The sequence below is a fragment of the Rhododendron vialii genome, chromosome 4a (genome assembly GCF_030253575.1).
Source record: "Rhododendron vialii isolate Sample 1 chromosome 4a, ASM3025357v1".
Classification (NCBI taxonomy): Eukaryota; Viridiplantae; Streptophyta; class Magnoliopsida; order Ericales; family Ericaceae; genus Rhododendron; species Rhododendron vialii.
The window spans coordinates 4,558,770-4,581,213 of record NC_080560.1 but is presented as its reverse complement, the minus strand read 5'-3'; the positions used below and the strand labels follow the sequence as shown (position 1 = coordinate 4,581,213).

General features: G+C 38.2%; 4 protein-coding genes and 1 pseudogene across 17 annotated transcripts; 2 read left to right on the top strand and 3 right to left on the bottom strand.

Moving 5' to 3' along the window:
- The first annotated feature begins 3,002 nt into the window (after positions 1–3,002).
- On the top strand, positions 3,003–8,487 carry LOC131323445 (indole-3-glycerol phosphate synthase, chloroplastic-like). Its single transcript, XM_058355249.1, has 10 exons — positions 3,003–3,236; positions 4,223–4,483; positions 4,598–4,774; positions 5,325–5,399; positions 5,536–5,580; positions 5,682–5,846; positions 6,436–6,514; positions 7,281–7,363; positions 7,537–7,605; positions 8,179–8,487. Exons 1-10 carry the CDS (start codon positions 3,060–3,062, stop codon positions 8,260–8,262), a joined length of 1,215 nt encoding a protein of 404 aa, XP_058211232.1. The 5' UTR covers positions 3,003–3,059; the 3' UTR covers positions 8,263–8,487.
- An 819-nt stretch (positions 8,488–9,306) lies between these two features.
- On the top strand, positions 9,307–12,861 carry LOC131323446 (transmembrane emp24 domain-containing protein p24beta2-like). 2 transcript variants are annotated; one of them, XM_058355251.1, is made up of 5 exons: positions 9,307–9,386; positions 9,522–9,731; positions 11,623–11,809; positions 11,916–12,023; positions 12,442–12,861. In XM_058355251.1, exons 2-5 carry the CDS (start codon positions 9,522–9,524, stop codon positions 12,573–12,575), a joined length of 639 nt encoding a protein of 212 aa, XP_058211234.1. In that variant the 5' UTR covers positions 9,307–9,386; the 3' UTR covers positions 12,576–12,861. The 2 variants fall into 2 exon arrangements, with proteins under 2 accessions (XP_058211234.1, XP_058211233.1); XM_058355250.1 differs by having other exon boundaries at positions 9,356–9,731.
- Positions 12,862–13,512: 651 nt separating this feature from the next.
- Positions 13,513–16,120, bottom strand: LOC131323444 (pentatricopeptide repeat-containing protein At2g13600-like). The gene has a single exon (XM_058355248.1). The coding sequence runs from the start codon at positions 15,931–15,933 to the stop codon at positions 13,843–13,845; it is 2,091 nt and encodes a 696-aa protein (XP_058211231.1). The 5' UTR covers positions 15,934–16,120; the 3' UTR covers positions 13,513–13,842.
- A 748-nt stretch (positions 16,121–16,868) lies between these two features.
- LOC131323442 (uncharacterized) lies at positions 16,869–21,827 on the bottom strand. Of its 13 annotated transcripts, XM_058355246.1 has the most exons (5): positions 20,687–21,821; positions 19,467–20,448; positions 19,231–19,293; positions 18,024–19,115; positions 16,869–17,277 (listed from the first exon to the last, which is right to left on the bottom strand). In XM_058355246.1, the coding sequence occupies exons 1-2, from the start codon at positions 21,793–21,795 to the stop codon at positions 20,412–20,414; spliced, it is 1,146 nt and encodes a 381-aa protein (XP_058211229.1). In that variant the 5' UTR covers positions 21,796–21,821; the 3' UTR covers positions 16,869–17,277; positions 18,024–19,115; positions 19,231–19,293; positions 19,467–20,411. The 13 variants fall into 13 exon arrangements, with proteins under 13 accessions (XP_058211229.1, XP_058211221.1, XP_058211222.1 ...); XM_058355238.1 differs by adding an exon at positions 17,679–17,817 and having other exon boundaries at positions 18,024–20,448; XM_058355239.1 differs by having other exon boundaries at positions 18,024–18,550; positions 18,929–20,448.
- LOC131324999 (U6 spliceosomal RNA) lies at positions 17,008–17,117 on the bottom strand (annotated as a pseudogene).
- Positions 21,828–22,444: the final 617 nt, after the last annotated feature.

Sequence of the window (22,444 nt, the reverse complement as noted above, 5' to 3'; positions counted from 1 at the left end):
GTTAACTATAACTCCAATCTTCGGTTAACAATACCGGAAAACAAATTTTTTGATTATAGACTTATTTATAGTGATTCCCATGATGTTAGAGGTGATATATTGGAAAGGAAAGGAACCTTATAGAGTAGAAGTTCCTTGGTTCTATAATAGTATTAGGGAGCTGATAATGCCACAACCATTTTTGTTCTTGCCAAAACCCTTTTTGTTCCTGTCAAAACTCATTTATTGCATGACTTAATTGTCTTCCATTACACCACTTATTTTACGAAAATGCCCCTTCAAATCTAGAGAATTATTTTATCCTTCCAAAATATTTTCTTGCACCCATTAGAAACTAGCTGTACGCAGAGCTATTTTATACACAATAGCTATTTATTTGAGTTCCCCCAAGTTTATTACAGTAGTATTCTACTGTTTATTGCAACCTTAGGGTTTGGACTTTTAGGTTTGAACACCCACCATCACCTGCCTGTTGGGTAAATCCAAGTTTTATACCTATTCCATTCCCGTCAACGCCCACCATCCAAACGTCAATGTGGTGAAGAGTTTTGGCAGTGATTTGCTTTGGTTTTTTTTGTTGTCAAGGTGGTAATTTGTACAACGACAACTATGTATTTTTCAACTCTCCATCGATAACATCATTAGTTACACGTTCTCTATTCTTCTGTAAGGATGACTCTCAATTTGTAGAATTAACATTATTGCTCTTCTATTGTTTATAGCAACTTTAAGGGTTCAAATAAATGAAAGAGTCTTTTTTTTTTTAACTTTGTAGAATTGATGTTTAATTCTTGATGATGATGTGAACATGGCTCTTCAAAAATTAGGTCGTGTTTGTTAGATGGGTTGCTCATGAATTGATAAAACATGTAACTAGAAAACATTGAAGTTTAATTTTTGTTTGTTTCTCTTCTAAAATTAGTTCTAGTTTTGCTCGTGAATTGCATTTTTGCTTGAAAACGGGGAATTGGAAAACGCCACTTATGGGATTTTTAGGAGTATTTTCGTAAAGTAAGTGATGTAGTAGAGGACAATTAAGTCATACAATAAATGAGTTTTGGCAGAAACAAAAGTGGTTTTGCCATTATCATTTCCCTAGTAAATTGTACAATTAAAAATCTTTTTTTTTTTTTGGTAATGCAAGATGTCCCGGGCCAGCTTGCGCGCACCTTGGACTAATCTCTACAGCCGTTTCACACGTTTACGCATGAGAATGTGGTCCCAAGAGTTGTTAGCAAAGAGAATTGAACCTAAGATCTTAGGATGGACCAAACACCTAAGTCTCAGGTCAAGACCACTTGGCCAAGACATTGAGGTTAATTAAAAATCAATTTGTTTGGGGTGGTTTTTATTTATCAACATCCTCCGTTCTTAGCACTTAAAGTGCATTTATTTTTGTGGAATATCAGTAATCCTTCACACACTATAGGCTTGCCTGCAATGAATTTTTTTTCTATTTCTTGTGAATAATCTTTATCTTTATCTCTATCTCTATCTCTATATCCATGTAAATGGTACTGTATAATTGGATCGATTTGCTATATACGTAGTAATTCCTATCTTTGGAATTTCATTAAATTTGTTTAATGTCATCCCTATCCGAGATTGCTATGGAAAGAGAGGGACAGGTATTATAAATTGCTATGCTTTGAATCTCCCCATAATTATTTTACTCCTGCTTTTTCCTTTTTAAGGTTGAGAAATCATGATATTAGGGTTAGGGAGAGATGAGAAGGAATAGGAGAATGACACCTGAATATTTGGATTTTTTAAAAAAAAAACTAAAAACATATTTTCTTTACTCTAAAGAAAATCATTTATAAAATAGAATTCACATGTTTATAATTGTGTTTTTAGAAAAGTATACCTCGATAATATGTACAAAATGAAGGATATTAATACTACAGAATGTGTTCGCAATATTTTGGACATTATAAGGTAAATAGTAATATTTACTTAATATCTCAGGTCATTTCACATATTTTACTGACCTTGTCATTATGCAAGCATGCCTTTAAGCCTATGACCCAACTAGCCCTCCATGGGATAATACAAACTTACGGGTGGTCGGTCCTTTCAGAGCTTTTGCTAAGGACTATTTATTTAAATGGTATGATCTCATTTCATACTTATCCCGATGATTCATAGTATTCTTTTTTTTTTTATCATCACAGTCCATAGCGTTTATGGCAAGACTTCTTCAATACATTAATATTCGCTAGAGGTCGAAACACTCGCAAAGTAAAACATTTGTCTTTCTTGTGGTCATAATTGTGACAACAGCATAGTGAGTTGAAGTAGTAAATATTTGCTCAAATATTAATGCGCCATCACTCTCATACAGGCGAGTCATGAGCTCTACATAGATAAAACTAAACTAAAAATCACCGAATTACTAAATAATAGCGAATTTTTAAAAACAAATTAATTTAGGTCAAAAACACACGTTCAATGGGACAAACAAAGTTGAATATGAATGAATATATAAAAAGTTTTTATTTATTTATGTTTTTATTCCTTAAACAACACTCTGTAATTTCGTTTCTCTACTTCGTCCTTAAACTATAAAAATTATCTATTTTATCCCTCAACTTTCTGATTGGAACCCATTTGGTCTAATTGTAACGGATTCTCTAATTTGGTCTAATATTACATCCGTAAATTATGCTGCGTTTATCTACCCCGTTCTTAAACTATGCTCTGTTTGTCTCCTTCGTCCTTAAACTATGCTTCTTTTTGCTTATTTCGTTAACTATTAGACCAAATTGGTTCCAATAAGAAAGTTGAGGATGAAATAATTGATTTTAAAAGTTTAAGGACAAAATTCACAAACGGAACATAGTTTAGGAGATAAAAATATTTAAAAAGGGAGAGTGATTTGTTTTGTAAGAAATAAAAAAGTGCGGTTAGAAAATAAAATAGGAGAGAAACAAAATCAATTCCAAAACAAAAAACGGAGAGTACATCTCCAGTATATAAATACAAGTCCTTTGCACTTCGTGGAAACGCCCAGTCTGTTTTCTCCGCTTCTACTCATAGAATTCTCATTCCCTCGTTCAATGGAGAGTGTGATGTCGTTGAAATCAGCAGCAGCAGCAGCAGCAACACCTAGGGTTTCGTATCAGACCGTTCAATCCCACCACCGTCTTCCCCCCAACCCCAAATTCTCAACATCTCGGTGGTCAATCTCGCTTCCCATGTCCGACCGCTACAGAGGCTGTATCCGCGCCCAACAGGTCCCTCCTTATCACTAATCCATTCTATCAATTTCTCTCTCTCTCTCTCTCTCTTCAGTGTACAATCATGACAATTATAATTGGGGTGGTGGTCATGATAGGTGGTTTGAAATTGATTACTATTGCGCACATTACAATTATTTAATCGCTTGTTAACAATAGTCGTGAATACTTAATTTTTAGAGGGGCAATTATTGAAATCACTTTTGCGACGGGTCTTCAAAAAATGGGAGACAGACACCAAACTGGTGCTCTCCCTCCCTTTATATGTCAGAATAGATTTCTGCACTTGAGCTAGGGCTTTCGCGACTTTAATCCTGGATTTTGTGATGGCCCGGCCAGAAGGTCCAGTTGAGAGTCACGTAATGCGCGTGCGTGGGCGTCTTTTAAAAACTATTAAAATTCGCGAGAGCGAGAATTGAGAATGCGTTGAGGGTTCTACTGAAGGATTATGTGACTAGGGTCCAGTTATCTCGAATTTCCCCATTTTTTACCCCCCTTTTTTAACATGAACTTGAATGCACATTAGATTTCAGGTCTAACAAAACTCAGACAGTGTATCCATAGCTGAATTTTTTAAGAAGTTTCTTCTTATTTCTTTTACACGAGCTTGAGTGCGTAGTGGAACCATCGCTTCGGTCAAACATTTTTACGACTTGTTATCACAATTCACAAAGAGGTAGAATACGTGGAATGAAACAAAAAAGGTAAGAAATATAAGTAAATAAGGTGCCATGTTGTCCAGAGAGTTTAGGAGAATAAAAATATCAAGGGGTTTTGAGGAGTGAAGGAGTGTGATGAGGTGGAGTGGGGGCGTGCTCAATCAAGATCAGAATCCACTACTTCACCAAGTGAGATCAACAATATGCTAATGCCATAGGTTGTAAAGATGACCTAAATTACGTGATACATTGAGACAGTCAAATACTTTTAGAGAATCTGCTCTTTAAATTTTGAACTAAAATGTGTCTTGGATGTTTTTATAGTCTGAGTCGAAAGATGGATCAGTAACACTTTCCCCAGTTAATGAGTCAGAAGAAAATGCTGTCAAAAACAAGGAGCTGGAAGTGGGGAGTAACGAAGAAGTAGCTGCTGATAGCCAGGGTATAACGATCAGAAGGCGGCCATCGACTGGACCTCCCTTACATTATGTAGGCCCTTTCGAGTTCCGCATACAGAGCGAAGGTAACACTCCCCGCAACATATTAGAGGAGATTGTGTGGAACAAGGACGTGGAAGTCACACAGGTACTCTCTTGGTTCCTGAATAGAGCTTTCTTTTGTCTGACTCTAGTTTTTGTGCTTATTGATGTATTCAAACCCCCCGCCCTCCTCTTTTCTTTTTCTTTTTTTGGATTACAGCTGAAAGAGAAAACCCCTTTGGCTAAGATGAAGAAATGGGTTGAGAATGCTCCTCCAGTCCGAAATTTTGTCAGAGCTCTGAGGACATCAAATTTACGGACTGGACTGCCTGGGTTAATCGCGGAAGTGAAGAAGGCTTCGCCAAGTAGAGGAGTTTTAAGAGAGAATTTTGATCCGGTGAGTTTGCATGAAACTATGCATAGGTATCATAGTAGAAAGAACATTTGCTTAGGAGGGAAAAAAATGAATACCTCTCCATCCAATATTCTTAATATTCCTTTTTCTGTTGTCTTGCCCTTTGGTTGGATGAACGAATAAGGTAAGTTTGTGGAATTTTTTTTCCACCAATCGAAAGATCTCAATTCTTTTTCTTTTGGCAAACAAAGTTTAAGCTCATCTAAAATGGTGTACAATAAAACCTAGGGAGGATTTTTAAAACGTCCGGTATAGTGAAAAAGGACCAATAATATGGAATGGAGGTCATATGAATCTGTGCATCACTTTCTAAATTTTTGAGACCGTACTAATAGGTAGTAATGTTTGACAATGAATTCAAATTGCTGGATTTGTTGATTCATGATCCTTGGCCAAAAATGCCTTCCAACATTTTTGTGAACCAGCAGTTTAGAATCAGAATTTGATGTTTTGCCTTTCTCTATAGTTTATCTTATTTTTGATATATTGTGTTGCCTGAGTTTTTTGGTACGGTGAATGTCACTTGGTACAGGTGGAAATTGCCCAGGCTTATGAGAGAGGTGGAGCAGCATGCATCAGTGTTTTGACCGACAAGAAATATTTCCAGGTTTAACATACAGTTTTCTCTATCTCAATTGACTTTGTTGCTACTAGTTTCGACTACTGTGGCAGAGTGTTGACAGTTGGGGGATGTTGTTTTCCATTATTAATTAGCTGTACATTTCTCTATTACTACCAATTAGGGAAGTTTCGAAAACCTGGAGGCCATACGGAATGCTGGAGTGAAGGTGTGCTCTTTTTAAATGTTTTATTGCTCTAACAACAATTTTGGCTACCTGCATATTTATTGCATGTTTTCTTGTGCTTCTAACACAAACTTGATATGCAGTGCCCTCTATTATGCAAAGAGTTCGTTATAGATGCATGGCAAATTTTCTATGCCCGAAGTAAAGGTGCAGACGCGATTTTGTTAATTGCTGCTGTTTTACCGGATGCTGATCTCAAATACATGACTAAGATATGCAAGATGCTTGGAATGGCAGCGCTTATCGAGGTTCGGATGGTGCTTTCTTCATTGTTATTTTGTTATTGTCTGTTAGTTTGTTATTGTCTGATGTATTTACTGGACTGAGAATGCTTGAATTGATGTTACTTCACTTAAATGAGAGAGTTGATTCAAAATTTAAGAACCTTGTTTGGTTCAACTCTCATCTCATCTCATTTTTCTCTCTACACATTTCTCCATACCATTTTCTCTCTATCTCTCTCCACTCATTACCACTCATTACATCAAAAATAACTTTCAAAAATTTGAACCAAACAAGGTGCGGTCTTTATGAAAATTTGGTTTTTAACTGTTTGGGAAAACGGAACCGTTTCTATTGTTTTCCACGTAAATCAGAGAGAGTTCTTTTTATTTTTTTGTGGTTAAATTTCGTATCTGTTCTACTGCGAGGTTACAAATTGCCGGTTGTTCTGCACCGATGAATGGGTTTATATATTGCATGCATGAAACTTTTCTGTGGTTTATTCTCTGCTGGAGTCCTAGTTTTACGAAATTACACTAATTTGTTAATAATATAAAATTCTGGTGCGAATGGTAAATGTTTTTATCGTTCCTTCTGCTTTCTGTATTTATTCAGGTACACAATGAGGGGGAAATGGACCGCGTTCTAGGAATAGATGGTGTTCAACTTATAGGCATCAACAACCGTGACCTTGGTATTTCCACTACTTCTATAAAACCCATCGAATCTATGCAACTTCAAATAGTTTTGTATTCCCTCTGTCCCATGTTGTTGATCCAATAGACCAATTTTGGATGTCTCAAAATGTATGTCTGAAATGTCAACAAGAAAATTTTCCAACATCCTTTTGCCTTTTCTTTCCTACTGTTAACTGATTTAAGAAAATTCTGCTATGCTAAGAGGCAAATTTGGAAAGTTAACATACGAGAAATGTAATAATGATGTCTCCTTGAAAAGTTGATTCCCCATAAAGGACCAGCAGTATGGATTTGAAGGGTACATCAAATGAGCATTAAGGTTGGAAAATTACTTGGTAATCCAAATTGCTGGAGCTTCTGCTTGGATTTTCCCAATTTCCGATGTTTTCTTTGCCAACCCTTTTCATTATGGTGGACCGTATTAGTGATTGTAGACCAATACATTTATGTATCATGCCAGTATGTGATTAAATATTTGAACTCTGGTTATTCTGTACTAGTTGGATACTTGGATGTATTTTGTCTAATATACATACTGATTAAAATTGGTTTGGTTCAGCAACATTAATCAATAATTAGGCATGCCTTTCTTTTTTCTATTTTTGATCGTCAAAATGAAACTCTCCTTGGAGGATTGAATTATTTCAACCTAGCCATCTAGGCGTGAAATAACAAAACAGAAGTATTTAAGCTTCATGCTGCCCAAGTATGCTTCTATATTATTTCTAGTTGTTGTTGCCAACAAGTTTTACTTTTACACAGGAACATTTGAGCTTGATATTAGTACTACAAAGAAGCTTCTTGAAGGAGAGCGTGGGCAACTGATCCGTCGTAAAGACATAGTTGTAAGTGACACTATCCTTCATACTGAGTTCTTATTGTTAACTGAAACACATCTTTTATTACGTGGATGTTAGTGTCTCTCTCATGGTTACAGGAGGGATTCTTATTCCTTTTTTGATCTAATGAACTCGGAATCTCTGATCTTTTCGTTCCTCTGTTCTTTTAACTCTTTCAGGTGGTTGGGGAGTCTGGGCTTTTTACTCCTGCTGATATTGCTTATGTACAAGAATCTGGTGTTAAAGCAGTAAGCTCCATTAGTTCTTTGACACGGGAATTAAATGAACTATACCAAGTATAAAGCAGATTTTTCTGAATTCCCACTGTAACCCCCAATAGCTTATGACCATGCCAGATGAAAAATGTCGTAGACATCAGACATCTGATTTGATCAAAGCAACTATGAACCCCCAACTTCCCTTCCTCCATTATGTCCTCCGTTCTTGCCCTCCTCGGTAAGCACAAAGGAGGGTGTGGGTGTCGAAGTTGAGATGAAAATATGGATATTTTCTGCAGTCACTTAGGATTATGCACTTCGTTGTGCTTATTGCTTTTTTAGATTTTTTTTTTGTGGTGAAGGAAATTATTCATGATAGAGTAAGATTAGGATTTCCTTCAAGCGAGATGATAATTGCTCACATCAGTGGTCGGTTCCATTGAACAACTTAAGAGTCAATAATTCCTCTCATGGCTAGAATCTGAGTTTTTCGGTATAAGAAGGGTTGAGCAAGTGATTTGCTTTATTTGCTGTCTAAAATCTATGCTTTGGTTCAAAATTTCTCGTTAATAAGAACCGAACTATGCTGTTGTTTCCTTGCAGGTATTGGTTGGAGAGTCTATTGTGAAAAAGGATGACCCTGCGCAGGGGATAACTGAGCTTTTTGGCAAAGACATTTCCTTGTAATTTCATTTTAGGAACTCTCTTTTGTTCCCCTCTGCTCTCTTTTGTTCCCCTCTGTAGCCAGCGGCCAAGTTACCTAAATCTGAGCAGTTTTGTGTTGTAGTATTGTTGCAGTTCTCCTGTTACACAGTTTATTACATTCCGTACTGTAGAGTGCACTCAAAAGAAATTGCTGTATCATGGAAACTTCTTTTCAGCACTGAATATAGTGAAATTTTACTAGCAAAAGTCCGTTGGCAATTGGCATGGATGCATGTGTGGTGAATATCATTTGAAAAGGTCCCAGAATTGTTGCTGTGTTTGGATCTTGAACTTGTGAAGGATTTCAGAAGAATTTGAAGAATTTGTTTGTTGTTCTTGCACAACTATTGATTACTACTTTCGAGTTGAGACGCCCTTTTTTTTGTTTTTTTTTTTAGCTTGGGGATATATTTTAGCCCTTTTTATCAACCATGGCTAATGTCACGCGGCGCCTTGATAAACTTATTAAGCGCTTGTATGTAATCAGTTTTAGTGGATTCAAAACCATGATTCTAATTTCTAATGTCAATGCTTGGATCAATTTTATAACTTGAAAATCCCTGACCACCACCGACGGATTGTCCTGGGGATAAGATGCAATATATTTATTTGGAGTCCCATTGGAGCCGTCTTTTCCATGCTTCCCTCTCCGTTTTATTTTTCCATATTAAGTAAGATGTAATCAAACCTACAAACTTCACTGGAATTAGACTTGCGGATTTTGTTGTCGCCGTCGGATCTACAGTCGAATTTTGTTGTTGCGTTAGATACGATGGAATTTTTGTCGATGGTGATGTGTTCGGAGTTCCATTTGCAATCTGATTCACTAATATTCCTGAATGCCCTAGGCCGTTGGGGATTTCATGTATTTAGTAGCTAGCTATACTAGAAAATAACATTTTCCTAAGGCAAAATGCCTAAGAATTGCTGGAGATGCACTAAAAACTGATAGGGGAAATTAGTGTAATTTGGAAGAGTACATAGGTAACTTCTGTATTTCATACAAACCCAGGGTGATGACTGTAATTACATAAGCTAAAACTAACTATCGAGTAACGACTTTCCTCTTTGATCTTTCAATCCTCGGACTTCTCACATCTCCCAAGGTACTCTCTCTCTCTCTCTCTCTCTCTCTCTCTCTCTCACACACACACACACACACACACTCACACTCACGTACTCATCTATGTGCATATACACGTTTTGATTTGTTGTGTATGTACGCATTGATCTATGCGCAGATGCGAATTAGGTCACTGAGATGTGTAATTGTTGCCACATTGTCGTTTTTATCGATAATGGAAAGGACAGTTGGGATTAGGTTTGTGATTGACAGAGAAGAGTGCTTCTCTCACAATGCTCAATACGAAGGCGACACCGTTCACGTTTCTTTCGTCGTGATCAAGACTGACACGCCGTGGCATTACGGCGATGAGGGCGTTGATCTGGTGGTATAAATTCTTTCACTTATCTCATTCGTGGTTTTTTGCTTTTGTGTTATGATGATTTTGATGTTGTTTCTGGTCTTCAATCGTATGCTGCTATGCTTCTACTATCAGGGCGGCTCTAGGATTTCAGTTTAGCGGACAAAAATTTATAGAGCCTCGTTTATTTTGTTTTGTTGAGCTGTATCTACTTACGAATCTAAGTGAATTTCCATTTACTTGACTGCACATTCATGATTCAGAGCACACAATATTACAAAAAATTAAAAATATGTGCAAAAAATATAAATATTTAGTACATTATGATTCGAGAGGTTTCAAGCAAACTCCCTCAAACCCAAGTGGAGCCCCCCTCCCCCATGACTACTACTGTGTTTCTATGTGACCAAACTAGCACACGCAATGCGTCAATGCGTGTGCAAGTGACAGGGCAGAAAATATAACCGACTGATTCAATAACGATTTTGCGCTAACTTCTTTAGACATTGAATTACCCAATATGGGCAGAATTGGACAAAAAAAAAGTGAGTTGCCTTCAAAGTTACTGGTCACATCCAGATGCCAGAGGGGTGTTCTTTTCATGATAGTAACAGTATGTGTGGACACAGGACACTAGAATGGGTTTGAGCAGTGTTGTGCTAATCCCATAGAGTTTTAGGAAATGGAAACCTGGTACAAATGCCCTTCCAATGCTAAAATTAGAAGCCCTAAGTGATCCCAAACTGTATTGCCTCCTTCTTTACGTTTCTTTGGGAATACAAAGACAAGTTTAAAGGGTGTAATCGTTCCATGTACCAGAATGATCCATGTTCCATATGGCAGAGGGTTTCAGTTTGTTCCCTGAAGAATTACATTGTTTAAATGTTTCTTTAGGAATATAAAGACTAGTCTAAAGAGAGTAATTATTCCACGTACCGAAATGATCCCGGTTCCACGTAGAATAGGGTTTGAGTTTGTTCCTAGAAGAATTAAATTCGAAGCATCAATTCCCAATGGTGTGTGAATACAGGTCATGGTTTTCATAGTGCTCCCCTGAAGAACTTCATTTGAAACATAAATTTTTAGATAATGTGGTGATTTCGGAACTGGCAAGTGAAAGGAAGAGGAAAGGAAGTGAAGATAACCATTTTCCTCTATCCTTTGGTCCTAGTTTCGAAAGTATATGGTGAAGAAACTGTAAAAATAAAGGTAATTGATATGTAGAAATGGAAATTCTATCGTACATTCACTATATTTTGGCTAACAACCCCTAGGTTTGTGCTCAACAACCCCTAGGTTTGTGCTCAATCATTATGAGCTCTTTCCTTCTGTGTTCAATGAACAAAATTTCACTGCTTTGGTACCGTTACTTGTTTTGGTTGGCCATTGGTTTTGTTTAAACATAGCGACATAGCATTTTCCTCAGCAAAATAGCTCAGCATCATTGTCAGCAGTCTTGAGAATTGAGAGGAAAGGGGAAGGACTTGAGAAGAAATTCTGTTGAATATGAAGAGTACACTCGAGCAATGCTTATCCTACTGTGCTATGGACGTATGGTTTTCAAGGTTATGTCAAGTCACTATACTGTAGGCTTATAGCTGGTGGTTCTAGTTTTTCAAATTTGATATATGAATTCAAAGTTAGAAGTTTGCTTGGAGACAACTTTATTCTAGTGTATTTTTTGTTGTTTGCATGACAAGACTGTAACCTGGTGAAGTTTGAGAATTCTTTTATGAAAGATAAATGAATTTTGGAGGCCTAACATGATTTGGAAACTATATCCTTTCTACTGTCCTAATGATCCACCATTGGTATTCACATTAACATTATCAGGTTTAGGCATTTTCTTTGATTTTCTATTATCGTCGTCCATTTCCCTAAAACGTACTTTTTACCCCACAATTTCATTGATTATCAGATAAATGGTCCTTCTGGCGAGCAACTTCATGATGTCCATGACAAGATTAGCGAAAAGTACGAGTTTGTGGTTCGAAATAGTGGCATCCACCACTTCTGTTTCAATAACAAATCCCCTTATCATGAAACCATAGACTTTGACATACATGTTGGCCACTTTACATACTTGGATCAGCACGCTAAGGATGGTAAGCCAATACCATTTTAGTGTTTTATGTGTGTGCTTGCTTTCTTCTGCTTTGTATTTCCTAGTAAATTTGAAGTATGAACACAGAATTTGGTGTGTGTCTACAGAGCATTTCAAGCCCGTGTTGGAACAGATCTTGAAGTTAGAGGAGGCTCTTTACAACATCCAGTTTGAGCAGCATTGGTTAGAAGCTCAAACTGATCGGCAGGCAATAGGTAAAAACTACAAACTAATTCTACTTTTCGCTCGTATTAATTACAAACCAAGGTGAACACTTCTCCTTTTGGAGCTAGGGTAGCTCAACTTGCATGCATTCTTTTTAGGGGCTTACTTAACTGATTATACATTTTAACTTACTATCAACTACATAGTGTGCAATCCGAGCAAAAAAAAAAAAAAAACTACATAGTGTGCAAGTTGCAACGACCTATCGATGAATATGGCAGTCAAATCACCCACTTTTGCCCGAGGTAGATAGCTAAGACACTAGCGATAGATGCTTTTCTTTCTTCTGTAGGTCCGTCTTTGTGGTAGCCTATGCTTTTCTGTTTTGTTGTTCTTTCTTTCAACTTCTACTGCAGAAGTTCCATTGATTGATCTTGGAATTTGTTATTTTCCTTCTGGAATTTGCAGTGGACGAAGGGATGAGTCGAAAAGCAATCTACAAAGCAATGTTTGAATCAGCAGCACTAATCTGTGCCAGTGTCCTCCAAGTCCATCTCCTTCAACACCTGTTTGAACGAAAGCTTAGGACATCCAGAGTGTAGGCTTTTCGGATCCTTTTCAGGTACTTCTCACTTCAGGCATTTGTTTCCTCCCTCAATACTGCCGCTGCACATATTAGCTTAGAAGCCATCACGGCTCTGGTTCTGTTGGGAATTTGTCAACTTGCCCAACATATGCTTATAGGTTCATCATTATGTGATCGTGTAGGTAATTGATTCTTAGTGAGCATAACTAGTCTGTATTTTCACGACATTCGTTTTATCTATCTTGAATGAAAATTAGATTAATTGTGAAAAGTTGAATGCAATAAGTCTACTTTTCCCGGCATTCGTTTTGTTTGCCTTGAATTATATTAGACTCTCTCTCTATGGCAGCAATCTTGTTTTACCCAAGTTTTATAGTGACAAAGTTGAGTGAAGATATAGGACCCGGCTTCTCTGCAGTCCAACTATAGAGGGCCCATGCAGTTGTATCACAACCGTTCATCTTTGCATTCAACGGTCCAGGATTTTAAAAAACTTTTTTAGGGGAATTTTTTTTTTAATCTCGACCGTTAAAAACACCATCCGATGGTTGCGAATACTCCAACCGCACCTCTGCAATTGTGCAAGACATTTATGTCCCAGAGAGGTTCCAATTCAAGAATGGGAAAATGCTATACCATTCAGCTCGATTACCTTTCAATGCCAGTACCAGAATCCTTAATTGCATGATTTTTACCCATTTAACTGACAAATCCTTCTGTTTATAAAAATTTAACCAATAGATATCAGCAAACAATACTCCTGTTTTTTATTTTTATTTTTGACATGATGATAAGCAAGATGCACTTTCAACAAAATTGACTTCCCAATTACTGGATTTTGAATTCGTCAACCAGGAAAAAATAACGTGAAAGGGTAACATGTGCGTGCGTGTGTGTGATGTGAGAGAGAGAGAGAGAGAGAGAGAGAGAGAGAGAGAGAGAGAGAGAGAGTCTTAAGGAAACAGTACTTTGATATAAAATCTCTTCTTCTGTCTACATTAAATATTACTGACAAGAAAAATGCCTACATTACATGTTCTTGATCAGAAAAAAAAAAATCTAGAATACATGCATTTATGGTATGTATTGTAGAATTTTTTCTACAATACATACCACAACAGCAAGAAGAGAGCAATTGATCATTTATGGAATGTATTGTAGAAAAAAGTCTACATTAAAAAAAGTCTACATTACATTTTTTTTTCCAACTGAAAATTTTCATCAGGTTAAATACACTAAGAAAAGAATCAAGAAGAGAGCCATTGACACATAACGTCGAATAATTATGCCGCAACAGCAACTTCAGATGCTTCTATATGGTCAGAAGAAGACAAATCCAAGTTCTGCTCCTCATCAGCCTCCAAATCACCAGTATCAGGGACATATCCAGCTAGCTTCATCTGTTCAGTAAGTGTATTCAAGTGCAGATAAATTTCCTTCTTTTGAGGATGTCTTTTATCTTTGACCATGAAAACATGCACTTGGCTCTGTATTTCAATCCAACTGCAACCAGGCTGCTTAATAACTCCTCGCTGCCTCATAAGCTTCCGAACTCTCATAACATCCCTCCATCTCCTAAGCTGAGCATACATATTTGAGAGAAGAACATAAGGACCAGAGTTCATGGGATCAATTTCTAGGAGCTTCTCAGCAACAACTTTCCCCAACTGAATGTTGCCGTGAACTTTACAAGAAGCCAGCAAAGAACCCCAAACAATGTTGTCAGGACGCATTGGCATCGATTCTATCAAGTTCTTGGCTTCTTCTAAGGAACCAGCTCGGCCAAGTAAATCAACCATACACGTGTAATGGTCCTTCTGGGGTTCCAAACCATGGGCTTTGCTCATTGAGTGGAAGTAATGGCGTCCCTCCTCAACCAGCCCTGCGTGGACGCAAGCACAAAGAACGCCAATCATAGTAACATGGTCTGGTTTCTGTCCAGCCACCATCATTTCCTTGAACATTGCCAGAGCTTCCGTCCCATGCCCATTTTGGGCATACCCGACTATCATAGCATTCCATGAGACCCAATCTCTTTCGAGCATGTTCTTAAACACCAAACCCCCATCTTCAGCTGAACCACATTTCATGTACATATTAATGAGAGTGTTCCCTAGAAAAATATCATGCTCGGGGCCAGAATTGAACCTAAACCTAAATCCATGCTTCAAGACATGGGCATGAGCTTGCTTCCCGAGCTTCAAATCAGCCAAATTTGCACTGGCATTGAGCAGATTCCCAAAGGTATAATGTGTTGGCCGAATAGATTCCCGCTTTAAAAGGCAGAAGAGTCCTATTGCCTCCTCATTGTCCCCATTCTGTGTATAGCCCGCAATAAGTGCATTCCAAGATACTATATTTCTGTCTGTCACTCTTGCGGCTTTAGCATAACCACTTACCATGGAGATTTCAGACACCAAGTTTCTATTTCGCATCCTGTCAAAAACCCGTCTGGCTTCCTCAACTCTACCGCCTTTTGCATACATATCAACCAATGTATTGCTTAGAACAAGATCGTCCCTGAATTTATCAAACTTCACAACTCGAGCATGGATTTGCAGACCTTCTTTGATGGCCGACAAGCTTGCACACGCACTAACCACGCTTGCGAGGGTAACTTCATCGGGTTCAAGTCCGTAATCCATCATCCTCACGAAAACATCAAGAGCTTCAAAAGTTGGACCATTTTGCTCGTAACACGTAATCAAGCTATTCCAAGACACTGTGTTCCGCTCATTCATTCCGTCAAACACATTTCGAGCGCTGGCCACACTCCCGCATTTGGCATACATATCAATGAGAGCAGACCCCATATAAACATCCAATGAGTACCGAGATTTCATTACCGAGGCGTGAATTTGGGTGCCCATTTTTTGATCTGCTAACCCTGCACAAGCACTGAGCGCACTCCCCAACGAGTATTCATTAAGCACAAAGTTCTCTTTATGCATCTGAACAAAGTACTCAATCGATTCATCAAAGCGTTCATGCTGAGCAAAACCCGACACCATCGAGTTCCACGAGCACTGGTCAGGTTCAGGAATCGACCCAAATAGCCTTGCTGCTTCATCGAGAAAACCCAACTTCAATAACGCGGTTATGAACGAGTTCCAAGTGAAGGTATTTCTCTCGGGCATTTTGTTGAACACCTTGCTCGCATCTTCCAAACAACCACATTTCCCGTATGCGTCGATCAACCTGTTCTGGATGAAGATTTCCGAGGAGAATTGGGTCTTGATGATGCGCGCGTGGACACGGCGAGTGTCCGGCGCCGATTTGGAGTGGAGACACGAGTCCAGTAGCTTCGAGAAGTGGGAGGAGTTGAGGAGAGAGAGGTCACCCACAACTTGCCTGAACAATAGATGCCTTGCCATTCCATAGTCACTGGAGAAGCAAGTTTCGCGGGAACCTTTTTGCTCAGGTTAACTTTGGACTTAATCCGAAGCAAAGCTAAGAACACAATAATTAAACACTATCTCCGGGCATATTTGAGTTTAGAAATGTTTGATGCGCGTAGATTAGCATGCATCCGACGGCTCTAAACATAGTTATTTGTGACGGTGGTGGTGTTACTAACGAGAAAAAGGAGAGTGAGAGGTTGATTATTTAGGGTGTCATCCCTCTAACTAAAATATGTAAACTAATCTGTTGAACAAATGTTACGTAGTGTAAAAAAATAATCCATCTCGTAAAACGAAATATAAATACTTGAAAAATAAGAATGTAAAGATGGAGCTTACTTTGCTTCGGTTTAACAAGGAAAAGGGAAAGTAAATGTTTTGGGGTAACAATTCGATGACGCTCAAATCCGAACATCTTGATCGGAGAGGACCCAAATCCTTTTCACAACTCAAGTTCTTGTGACAACATCCACATTAGCTCGTGACCCAGAACCACTCATAGGCCTGTGGTAAAGCCCCAGGAAAAACTAGTTCTGTGCCAATGTTTAACCCCCATCGGCGAATATGATTCCGCTATATTTTCTCTGGTTTAGACTAATGATAATAATAGTCAAGTTATTTTCGTTATATGATATTTTACTTAATGCATGTGAGGAGAATGACCTATATAGAAATCCAGGAAAATATGGAAAATCCATTTAGTTTAAGAAAAACGCCCGCCGAGTCATGTTCACAAGTTCAATAGATAGAAAGAAATTAATTTGAAACAGTCACGACAATTCTATATTTTTCAGAGTCATTTCACACTTGATCCTTCTTTTTTTTCGGTTAGATAAATAAGAATCGTAAAATGGAAGGTTCGATAACATAAAGATCCATTGTTTTTCCAATACTTTAAACCATTCATATGGAATCAAAAGAACCCACCACCATAGCGAGTTATACATAGCTCAAACCCTAATCATCAAACTGAATTCAAATTACCAAAGCTCAACCACAACAAAATATTTGTAACTTTAGCAAACAAAATACCATCATAACACTTCCTATAAAAATGACCATTTCTCGATTGGTGCGTGCCATCCTTGCACATGGGCCATGCTAATATTCTTTGCATTGTTCCAATTTTGTCTGGATGTCCCTGAACCATGTGAACTAGTACTAATAATGTGGACTTAAGCATTTCGAGCCCTGTTGTTAAATGCCAACAAGTGGTTGGGTCAGTGAAATAATTGGTGTGTCGCATTGTATGTAACATGACACCTTGATCACAACACAAAAGTGGTGACAATTCAGCAACCAGATGCGGAGGAACCCCTGCCAAAGGATTGAAGAAAGATGCGCATAAGCTCATTCAGGAAAACAGATAATTGGTCTAAAAGAAACCAATACCACCAGAGGCCGAGCCATATCACAATTACCAAAATTTTCAACTGTTTAGCATATCATAGAGGAAAATTCATGGAGTGCCAGTTCATCTTTCTCTGACAAAAGATTAAAAGATGATCTTGATCTTGATTACTTTAATCAACAAAGTCCCACGACGAATCCATATGAGTAAATACAATATAGATGGAATAGTATGTTAGCTGGTACCGGAATTATTTCAAGGTTGATTATTTATTTTTTTATCCAAAATACTAAACAGATAGGATTAAGGCAGTTGTTTTGAATTTGGTTTGAGCTTGATGCTCGGTAAAGAGGAACAAGCCCCCTACCATGTCCCTATGGTCTAGTCTCTTGGATGCCATTCCAAGAACTTGAGGTTCAAATTAAGAGCTTGAACACCATCATCAAAAAATGAATTTCTGCTTAGTAGTATTATGGTGGAGGTATCTAGCCTTTTTGTCGTTGAAGCTGCATTTAATGGAGCAAAGGCATGTATTACTTATATCAGGTCAATAATTTCGGTACAAGACATAAGCTTGTTGCATGAGAAATCAGCTCTACTGATCATTATTACTATAAATCTCTAGAGTATATTCATTTTGTTGCTAAAATCAATAAATGCAGCGTAAGCAAATCATATGCATATGCATCAACTTGATGACCATATTTAATACCTTTGGAAGAAATCAGTTCCAGCTCTTGAAAGGGTCCCCATGAAGTCCTAATATAAGGAAATGAAACACTAGTAGGTTAGCGAGGGATGCATGCAGAAGCCAAGAGGAAGGACTTTGAGTGGGATGGCTTATGATGGAGATGAACACTCCCAGAGATAAGTATGCAGCCATTTCTAATCGTATTCAGGGTAACGTGAACATCTACAATGACAAAATCAAAATATATGGGATCAGAATATCCTCATACTGGAAGCAATACGTACATACAAAGAATTAACTCTTCCAATTCCCTATACAATGCATGTATATAAGACTTACAAGACCACCAAACTTAGAAAGTATCACTTGGAGCCTGATAAGCAGGAAGTCCATGAACACTGACACACATAAAATCCACTTGCCTGAAGTTAAATGTGCTCGGATCAAGTATTGATCTGTATTCAATCAACATAATTTTTTGCAAGGTTGTAGTATTCGACGTGCTACACAATAAATGGTTTCGATTATTGAGGTAGGCCCAAAGTAGCCTGATTGGATCATTGGAATAGTATTAACGTCCTTTTACACAGAGAGTTAAACTACTGGCAATTAGCTGAAGAGAATATCTAAGGGAACCTTGAGGAAAACAAACACAATGTTCAACTGCCCTTGCAAAATTACTTGACTGTCAACCCAGATAACAAGAACCTTTAGGGCTTGTTCGTTTGGGGGACTCAAACCCCTTGCGCACGGTTCTCAATAAATATTCTTCATCTCTCTCCACTCATTACTCTTAAAAACCTCCTTCAAAACCCAAACTGAACAGGGTCTTAATGATACTGTGAAGCTCCTTTTACCATGCACGAAAGAACCAAGACTCAACACATTATAAACTTATCGGAAAGATCATGGACAGTAAAATGTACCTCCAGAGACCAGGCAATATACTTCATGGCTGCCCGACGCAGCATACCAGTTGAAAGTAACCTTCTAACATTTGACAGGAAATTGTGTGAAGGAACCTTTCAGACCCTTTCTTATCATCACTAGATACAGTTTGGAAGCTACCGTAACAGCAATTACGATGGGAGGCCATTGATATGGTATTGTCATCTGGTTAAATCAGATAATGTTCTTTAAGAACTCCTAATCCAAATGCTGCACCCATGTGAAACTACACTAAAAACATATTGCGGGTTAAATAAACTCAAAATTTAAGATAATGTACCTACATTTTTTCTGGTAACCTAAAAAACTGGGATCAACTTTGACTACTACCATTTGAATGCAACTACATAAGAATGCAGAAATTCAAATTTCTGAAAGACAATCAAATTGAAAAGAAGCAATGTTGTAAAAGATATCAACTCCTACAGAGCAGCCTCGTTAAGATACCAGTCTGTAGAGATTAAAGAATGACGCAGAAACAACAAGTACCCTACGATAGTACATACCACCACTCACCATTCGTGATCTTCAGCAACGGGTTGGAAGCATGTCAATGCCACTGTATTATAGTAACAACTATGGGAAGAATAAAAAGCACTTTGAATAAGATATGTGTTGTTTTAACTTCTGTGATCCCAGTATGTGTATGAAATTCATTATAGATTGCTCCGGAAGGTAGAAACCCAGCCATGACCATCCCATGAAAAGTTCCACAATACCAAGAACGATGCACATCACCTGTTTGTTTAAAATCACACAATAAGACAGTCAGCTAAAACGAGATAAATGCAGTATGTGGATATCTCCTCTTCAACTACTGGACCTTTAAGTACAGAAGTAGGTGCTGTCCATGTTGGCATAACGCAGCTATTAAGTTCACCCAAAACAGAAAAGAAAAAACAAGGGATTGGTCTATTATGTTTGTCAAAAAGGGATATCAGGATATGTACATCTTATGACTCGTACAAACTGATCACATCCTCTGTTATGAAGCTTTCCAGACTATTTTTCGACTACCAAAACCCAACAACATTGACACTTGAATACATTAAGTGTAGGCCTTGGGTAGCATCTCCTTGATGCTCTTCCTTTTTGTATAACAAAAAGTACACTACAGTGCTTATCCAGACAATAATTTCAGTCAAAACCAATTGTGCTAACTAATTAAAAGTCTCATAAACCGAGGATAATACTAACTAGTGCATAATTACACTTCATAATAACTCAATTCCCAAATACAATAATACATTGCATAAGATTAAACACTTCACAAGTGCGATTCACAGAATCTATCTTGTTTGACACTTTGACTACTCCTATAATATATTGCCAGAAAACAAAACATTGATAAATCAAATGTGCTTTGTCTCGCTCGCAAAAACATAAGTACGTTCGATGACATCCGACAAGCAACTGGCCTGAGCAAATGAGCTCTAAGCACTGTGGAGATAGTTCTTCGTCCTATGAAGATAGTTCTTCTAGTCCCTCCACCGCATCCCTATAAAATATGCACCCATTGGCAATTATCAGAACAGTAACTTAATGGGTTTAGATTAGAGATTCAACAAAAAAAATTTTGTATTATGCAGATATCTGCTGAGTTAAAAATAAAATTGACCAGGTCACTTCAACTCGCACTAATGAAATAGCGCAATCCTTAAGCAGAAAAGAACAGTTTAGGAAGACATGAAGACATCAATTAAAAACAAATATAAAGAGGAAATGAAGCTACTTACATGAAGAGTGCATCTTGAAGCTGGAAACTATGCCCAATGGAAAGAGACCACGACGAAACAATCGATGCATCTAAGTAACTAGATTGAACGTTCCGAGAACTGGTGACTTTGGACACTCGGACTCTAGTACAGTGGAGGTAAGTACGGGTAGCTGGGGTAGGTGGGTCCCAAGAGGATGAAGGAAGAAAACGAAGCTTTTCTTTAGACCAAACAAAAAGGAGGTGCACGCTACCATCATCACCATCATCCTCAGGAAGCACCAATAAACCTTCACAGAGAGAAGATGTCCATGTATCTAAGCATTTCTGGGCTCCTCGACCGCATAAAGCACCACCAAACATTGTCTGGCTATCAAAATCATACGCCAAAAAGCAACTCTCAGAACGGGAAAAGGAATACAACGTACTCCCAATGGCAACTGAGTCGGGCGTGAAGTAGCTCACGAGTTCGGGATCAAAATGGGGACAAGACCATGTTTGGGTACTTAACTGATAGGTGCAAAACATTTGGCCCCAACCCCCAACAACAATCTGTTTGGACTCATCCCCTCCAACAGTGATTGCTACCGCAAAAAAACTCTTCCGGCCAGCCCCAGTGGAAGGCGTAAGATGAGGGGGCAAAGGAGGTAGATAGGTCCACTTATCTGTGCTCATATAGTAAACCTCCGCCCACGAAGCACGACGTGATGTAGCTGAGCAGCCGCCGAAAACAAAGAGGTTATTGCCTATAGCCACAACCCGAGGACAAACCCTATGCTCGAGCATAGATGGACCTCTCCTCCATGACTGATCATGCTGGGCAGCATCAAAGAGAAATAAGTCTGGAGAATCGCCTCCGACGCAACAAAAGGTGGTGCCTAAGGCGGCAAATGAGGTTGAACCGGGATATCTAGCCATCGTCAAACGCGGGATGACTGCTGCCATGTGTCGGCGGTCGGGATGACCACTCGTCGACCGCCACCGTCCATAGAAGGAGCCGTCTCCCGTGAGGTTGAGGACGTGGTGCTCCACCTGCTCTATCCCATCGTTTACCACCACCCCACGACAGCATAAGAGTCGAGCCCCCTCTACATCCTCGCACTGTTGGCTCTCCGAGCTAACAAGATTCATCTCCTTCTTGACCTAGATCCAATTCTCTCTCTACGGATTTCGGCGAGTTCGTTTATGAAGTAATTTTTAAAATCTCAGCACACGCTGCCTCGAAATCTTTTCTAACTTTTTTTATATCAACTCTCTTTTGTCTCGTTCAAAAAAAAAAAAACTCTCTTTTGTCATGAAAAGATAAAAAGTAATAAAATTTCATGTGTAAAATTAGTGCAGATCGTAAACTAAACAAGAAGATAAAAAATATTTTTGTTTATCGGTTAATCAATTTCAATTTGTTTGGTGTGTTTTTTTTTTAAACTAAACACAATTTTCATTGGCGGAATGGTCAATAGTTTCGCAATTTATTTTAATTGTATTTAAAATGCATTGCATCGTGCCTTCAAATACGGGCAAACTCTAATAGAATAATTATTAGAATTTAAAATCCAAAATTCTTAAACGAACGGGGTCCTAGATAGGGAAAAATGGGCAATAATTTATGACAAATGCTAACCAATGCTCTGAGGCACAAGTTAAGATGCGATATAAAATATTCACAAATTTTGGTACAATAAATATGGATTATGCACAAATGTCACAAAGAAACATTTATCAATGAGTATTTCATGTACTCCTAACTGATTTGTATATTTTATTCTTACAAGTTCATATT

Bases quoted from the DNA above. Each gene is read 5' to 3' on its own strand.
- LOC131323446 (XM_058355250.1), top strand. From the start codon at position 9,498: ATGTACGCATTGATCTATGCGCAGATGCGAATTAGGTCACTGAGATGT. The intron at 9,732-11,622 runs GTATAAATTCTT...ATTGATTATCAG, and splicing joins ATGAGGGCGTTGATCTGGTG to ATAAATGGTCCTTCTGGCGA. The intron at 11,810-11,915 runs GTAAGCCAATAC...GTGTGTCTACAG, and splicing joins GGATCAGCACGCTAAGGATG to AGCATTTCAAGCCCGTGTTG.
- LOC131323445 (XM_058355249.1), top strand. From the start codon at position 3,060: ATGGAGAGTGTGATGTCGTTGAAATCAGCAGCAGCAGCAGCAGCAACA. The intron at 3,237-4,222 runs GTCCCTCCTTAT...ATGTTTTTATAG, and splicing joins GCTGTATCCGCGCCCAACAG to TCTGAGTCGAAAGATGGATC. The intron at 5,581-5,681 runs GTGTGCTCTTTT...CTTGATATGCAG, and splicing joins TACGGAATGCTGGAGTGAAG to TGCCCTCTATTATGCAAAGA.
- LOC131323442 (XM_058355234.1), bottom strand. From the start codon at position 21,795: ATGAATCTTGTTAGCTCGGAGAGCCAACAGTGCGAGGATGTAGAGGGG. The intron at 20,449-20,686 runs GTAAGTAGCTTC...CATATTTTATAG, and splicing joins CTTCAAGATGCACTCTTCAT to GGATGCGGTGGAGGGACTAG.
- LOC131323444 (XM_058355248.1), bottom strand. From the start codon at position 15,933: ATGGCAAGGCATCTATTGTTCAGGCAAGTTGTGGGTGACCTCTCTCTC.